Source organism: Mizuhopecten yessoensis, unplaced genomic scaffold, assembly GCF_002113885.1.
Source record: "Mizuhopecten yessoensis strain PY_sf001 unplaced genomic scaffold, ASM211388v2 scaffold10461, whole genome shotgun sequence".
Classification (NCBI taxonomy): domain Eukaryota; kingdom Metazoa; phylum Mollusca; class Bivalvia; order Pectinida; family Pectinidae; genus Mizuhopecten; species Mizuhopecten yessoensis.
The window spans coordinates 18,326-25,240 of record NW_018408558.1 but is presented as its reverse complement, the minus strand read 5'-3'; the positions used below and the strand labels follow the sequence as shown (position 1 = coordinate 25,240).

Below are 6,915 nucleotides of genomic sequence, written 5' to 3'. Positions count from 1 at the left end.
GTCGGTTATACTTGTGAGTTGTAAGTATGACTTACGTGACTCAGGACGTCGGTTAAACTTGAGAATTATAAGTATGACGAACGTGATTCAGAACGTTGGTTATACTTGTGAATTCTAAGTATGACGTACGTGATTCAGAACGGCAGTTATACTTGTGAGTTGTTAGTATGACTTACGTGACTCAGGACGTCGGTTACACTTGAGAATTATAAGTATGACGTACGTTATTTAGAAAATCGTGTTTGCTTGTGAATTATAAGTATCACGTACGTGATTCAGAATGTCAGTTATACTTGTGAGTTGCAAGTATGCCTTACCTGACTTAGGGCGTCGGTTATATTTATGAACTATAAGTATGACGTACGTGATTCAGAACGTCAGTTATACTTGTGAGTTGCAAGTATGACTTACCTGACTTAGGGCGTCGGTTATATTTATGAACTATAAGTCTGACGTACGTGATTCAGAATGTCGGTTATACTTGTGAAATATAAGTATGACTTTCGTGATTCAGAACGTCGGTTACTTGTGAATTATATGTATGAAGTACGTGATTCAGAACGTCAGCTATACTTGTTATTTGTGAGTATGACGTTCGTGATTCAGGGCGTCGGTTATACTTATGAATTATAAGTATGACTTTCGTGATTCAGAACGTCGGTTACTTGTGAATTATATGACGTATGTGATTCTGGGCGTCGGTTATACTTATGAATTATAAGTATGACGTATGTGATTCAGGGCGTCGGTTATACTTGTGAATTGTAAGTATATAATTGTGTTTTATAAGTATGACGTATGTGATTCAGAACGTCAGCTATACTTGTGAGTTGTGAGTATGACGTACGTGATTCAGGGCGTCGGTTATACTTGTGAAATATAAGTATGACTTTCGTGATTCAGAACGTCGGTTACTTGTGAATTATATGTATGACGTACTTGATTTAGAACGTCGGTTATACTAGTGAGTTGTAAGTATATACTTGTGCTCTATAAGTATGACGTGTGTGAATCAGAGTGTCGGTTATACTTGTGAATTATAAGTATGACGTACATGATTCAGGCCTTCGGTTATACTTGAGAATTATAAGTATGACGTACGTTATTCACAACGTCGGTTATACTTGTGAATTGTAAGTATATAATTGTGTTTTATAAGTATTACGTATGTGATTCAGAACGTCAGCTATACTTGTGAGTTGTGAGTATGACGTACGTGATTCAGGGCGTCGGTTATTCTTGTGAATTATAAGTATGACGTACGTGATTTAGAATGTCGGGTTTACTTGTGAATTATAAGTATGAAGTACGTGATTCAGAACGTCGGTTATACTTGTGAATTATAAGTATGACGAACGTGATTCAGAACGTTGGTTATACTTGTGAATTATAAGTATGACGTACGTGAATCAGAACGTCAGTTATACTTGTGAGTTGTAAGTTTGACGTACGTGATTCAGGGCGTCGGTTATTCTTGTGAATTATAAGTATGACGTACGTGATTTAGAATGTCGGGTTTACTTGTGAATTATAAGTATGAAGTACGTGATTCAGAACGTCGGTTATACTTGTGAATTATAAGTATGACATACGTGAATCAGGTCGTCGGTTATACTTGTGAACTATAAGTATGACGTATGTGATTCAGAACGTCAGTTATACTTGTGAGTTGTGAGTATGACGTACGTGATTCAGGGCGTCGGTTATACTTATGAATTATAAGTATGGCATACGTGAATCAGGGCGTCGGTTATACTTGTGAACTATAAGTATGACGTATGTGATTCAGAACGTCAGCTATACTTGTGAGTTGTGAGTATGACGTACGTGATTCAGGGCGTCGGTTATTCTTGTGAATTATAAGTATGACGTACGTGATTCAGGGCGTCGGTTATTCTTGTGAATTATAAGTATGACGTACGTGATTTAGAATGTCGGGTTTACTTGTGAATTATAAGTATGAAGTACGTGATTCAGAACGTCGGTTATACTTGTGAATTATAAGTATGACGTATGTGATTAAGAATGTCGGTTATACTTGTGAGTTGTAAGTATGACTTACGTGACTTAGGGCGTCGGTTATACTTGGGAATTATAAGTATGACGTATGTGATTCATGGCGTCGGTTATACTTGTGAGTTGTAAGTATGACTTACGTGACTCAGGTCGTCGGTTATACTTGGGAATTATAAGTATGACGAACGTGATTCAGAACGTTGGTTATACTTGTGAATTATAAGTATGACGTATGTGATTAAGAATGTCGGTTATACTTGTGAGTTGTAAGTATACGTATGTGATTCAGAACGTCAGCTATACTTGTGAGTTGTGAGTATGACGTACGTGATTCAGGGCGTCGGTTATTCTTGTGAATTATAAGTATGACGTACGTGATTTAGAATGTCGGGTTTACTTGTGAATTATAAGTATGAAGTACGTGATTCAGAACGTCGGTTATACTTGTGAATTATAAGTATGACGAACATGATTCAGGACTTCGGTTATACTTGAGAATTATAAGTATGACGTACGTTATTCACAACGTCGGTTATACTTGTGAATTGTAAGTATATAATTGTGTTTTATAAGTATGACGTATGTGATTCAGAGTGTCGGTTATACTTGTGAATTATAAGTATGACGAACATGATTCAGGACTTCGGTTATACTTGAGAATTATAAGTATGACGTACGTTATTCACAACGTCGGTTATACTTGTGAATTGTAAGTATATAATTGTGTTTTATAAGTATGACGTATGTGATTCAGAGTGTCGGTTATACTTGTGAATTATAAGTATGACGTACGTGATTCAGAACATCAGTTATACTTGTGAATTATATGTATGACGTACGTGATTCAGGGCGTCGGTTATACTTATGAATTATAAGTATGACATACGTGAATCAGGGCGTCGGTTATACTTGTGAACTATAAGTATGACGTATGTGATTCAGAACGTCAGTTATACTTGTGAGTTGTAAGTTTGACGTACGTGATTCAGGGCGTCGGTTATTCTTGTGAATTATAAGTATGACGTACCTGATTTAGAATATCGTGTTTACTTGTGAATTATAAGTATGACGTACGTGAATCAGAACGTCAGTTATACTTGTGAGTTGTAAGTATGACTTACGTGTCTCAGGGCGTCGGTTATACTTGGGAATTATAAGTATGACGAACGTGCTTCAGAACGCTGGTTATACTTGTGAATTATAAGTATGATGTACGTGATTCAGGGCATCGGTTATACTTGAGAATAAGTATGACGTACGTGATTCAGGGCGTCGGTTATTCTTGTAAATTATAAGTATGACGTACCTGATTTAGAATATCGTGATTACTTGTGAATTATAAGTATGACGTACGTGATTCAGAACGTTGGTTATACTTGTGAATTATAAGTATGATGTACGTGATTCAGGGCATCGGTTATACTTGAGAATTATAAGTATGACGTACGTTATTCACAACGTCGGTTATACTTGTGAATTGTAAGTATATACTTGTGAATTATAAGTATGACGTTCGAGACTCAGAACGTCGGTTACTTGTGAATTATATGTATGACGTACTTGATTCAGAACGTCGGTTATACTAGTGAGTTGTAAGTATATACTTGTGTTTTATAAGTATGACGTATGTGATTTAGAATGTCGGGTTTACTTGTGAATTATAAGTATGAAGTACGTGATTCAGGGCGTCGGTTATACTTGTGAATTATAAGTATAACGTATGTGATTCATGGCGTCGGTTATACTTGTGAGTTATAAGTATGACGTACGTGATTCAGGGCGTCGGTTATACTTGTGAATTATAAGTATGAAGTACGTGATTCAGGGCGTCGGTTATACTTGTGAATTATAAGTATAACGTATGTGATTCATGGCGTCGGTTATACTTGTGAGTTATAAGTATGACGTACGTGATTCAAGGCGTTGGTTATACTTGTATACTTGGGAATTATAAGTATGACGAACGTGATTCAGAATGTTGGTTATACTTGTGAATTATAAGTATGACGTATGTGATTCATGGCGTCGGTTATACTTGTGAGTTATAAGTATGACGTACGTGATTCAAGGCGTTGGTTATACTTGTATACTTGGGAATTATAAGTATGACGAACGTGATTCAGAATGTTGGTTATACTTGTGAATTATAAGTATGATGTACGTGATTCAGGGCATCGGTTATACTTGAGAATAAGTATGACGTACGTGATTCAGGGCGTCGGTTATATTTGTGAATTATAAGTATGACGTACGTGATTCAGAACGTTGGTTATACTTGTAAATTATAAGTATGACGTACGTGATTCAGGGCGTCGGTTATATTTGTGAATTATAAGTATGACGTACGTGATTCAGAACGTTGGTTATACTTGTGAATTATAAGTATGACGTACGTTATTCAGAACGTCGGTTATACTTGTGAATTGTCAGTATATACTTGTGAATTATAAGTATGAAGAACGTGATTCCGGACGTCGGTTATATATGTGAATTATAAGTATGACGTACATGATTTACGATGTCGGTTATAATTGTGAATTATAAGTATGTGGTACGTGATTAAGAACGTCGGTTATACTTGTGAATTATAAGTATGACGAACGTGATTCAGTCGTTGATTATATTTATGAACTATAAGGAATCAAACGGAACGTCAAGAACGTCGGTTTCTACTTGTGAATCATAAGTATGACGTACGTGATTCAGGACGTCAGTTATACTTGTGAATTATAAGTATGACGTACGTGATTCAGGTCGTTGATTATATTTATGAACTATAAGTATGACGTACATAATTCAGGACGTCGGTTATACTTGTGAATTATAAGTATGACGAACGTGATTCAGAACGTCGGTTATATTTGTGAATTATAAGTATAATGTCTACTATCCCTAGGTGTATGTCTGGAGTGAGGTCGTATAATTTAATGTCTACCATCCCGAGGTGTCTGTCTGGAATGAGGTCATATAATTTAATGTCTACCATCCCTAGGTGTCTGTCTGGATGAAAGTTGTATAATTTGATGTCTACCCTTCCTAGTTGTTTGTCTGGAATGAGGTCGTATAATTTAATGTCGACCATCCCTAGGTGTCTGTCTTGATGGAAGTTGTATAATTTAATGCCTACCATCCCTAGGTGTCTGGATGGATGGAATTTGTATGATTTAATGTCTACCATCCCTAGATGTCTGTCTGTCTGGAAGTTGTTTGTTTAAATATCGACTATCTACTGGAGCCGGTGTATCTTCGTCAATTAGGGGAAGGGACCAATTTCTGACTAGAATAAACGTTACCTGTCACGCGTTTGTTTCAGAGCTGAAAATCATCGAAATAATCTATATAATTTTTCACATTTGGATTTCTGTAATCGGCCACTGGTACATATGTAAATCATATCGATTATACACGTACCATAGTACAACCTGTGACCAGTAACTGCGTGTATGAAGTAGTGTATACGTGATGGTAAATCAGATAAATCACTGTATAAATGACATTTCATCATCATTATCAAAGGTGAATATCGCTATGCATTGTTGGGTTCCTAAATGACACACCGGGTATATGTAGTACACATAGAGAATGCGTGTATTAAAAAGCAAACGGAACGTCACAGTTACTGGGTCCGCTACACGCAAGCAAACGGAACGTCACAGTTACTGGGTCCGCTACACCCAAGCAAACGGAACGTCACAGTTAATGGGTCCGCTACAAGCAAGCAAACGGAACGCCACAGTTACTGGGTCCGCTACACGCAAGCAAACGGTTTGTCTAATTCCAAACTGACTCTCAATGACTGTGGACTTACAGCTGAATACTTGTCAGGTGAATGTGAAAATAACCTATCAACCCAGTGTTTAACTGAAATATAACGTGTATACATAATTAAGTGGTCAGTATTTGCAGATTTACGTGACGGAACCTTTGTAAGAAAGTAAAACAGAGAACAATGTAGCGTTTGCCGTCCGGAACCTTGACCGACTGTTTATATACAGTAACTCACCTTAGAGTAATTCTAGAAAAAAATGTTTTAAATCATTATTAGCCGTATGTACCTAATTCAAGTTTATGGATTTGATGTATTAATAATTTGAGCAATATTATTATCGCAATTGTAAATCAATTATTGAAATAATATTCATTATTTGTTTATAAAGCGTAGCATATATTACTGTACTATCAGTAGTGCTTTGTTCATTAGAGCGAGCTGTGCCTCCTCGAGGCTGTACAAGTGTCGTATGAGAGTACAAACATCACTGCTGTGTTACAGATGGCCACTACATCGGAGGTGGGAGCGGCCCTAGTCGGGGTAGGCAGGATTGGACAGATCCACCTGAAGAACCTCGTACAGATATCCGACTTTCGGATCCGATGGCTGGTGGATGTCAAAGAGAATCATGAGAAAATGGCGGAACTTGTGAGGAAATACCGCTTAGTTGATGAAGCTAAGATAACCACACCGGAGGACCTGGACAAGGTTGTGGCAGATCCCAGGTAAACTTATGATTGTCTGTCATTTTATGTTATCAATTTGTTTATCACAATCGATATTAGATGATGAGTTTGAAATACATTTTTTTGTTAGGACATTCAACCAAATGTGTTTGTTAACCCATTGGAGAGAGCAAGTTATCAAGTCCTATCTACGAGGTTCCGAGAACTAATGAGTAGATATAAATGATGGTACTATCTACGAGGTTCCGAGAACTAAATAGTAGATATAAATGATAGTACTATCTACGAGGTTCCGAGAACTAATGAGTAGATATAAATGATGGTACTATCTACGAGGTTCCGAGAACTAATGAGTATATATAAATGATAGTACTATCTACGAGGTTCCGAGAACTAATGAGTAGATATAAATGATAGTACTATCTACGAGGTTCCGAGAACTAA

General features: G+C 36.9%; 1 protein-coding gene across 1 annotated transcript in view; it reads left to right on the top strand.

Annotated features, from left to right (window-relative positions):
- The window catches only part of LOC110460708 (uncharacterized oxidoreductase YrbE-like), a 47,849-nt gene that overhangs the window by 26,714 nt on the left and 14,220 nt on the right, over positions 1-6,915 (top strand). The window contains exon 2 of the mRNA XM_021513765.1: positions 6,287-6,510. Coding sequence (XP_021369440.1) covers positions 6,287-6,510 — 224 coding nt within the window. The remainder of the gene's footprint in view (positions 1-6,286; positions 6,511-6,915) is intronic.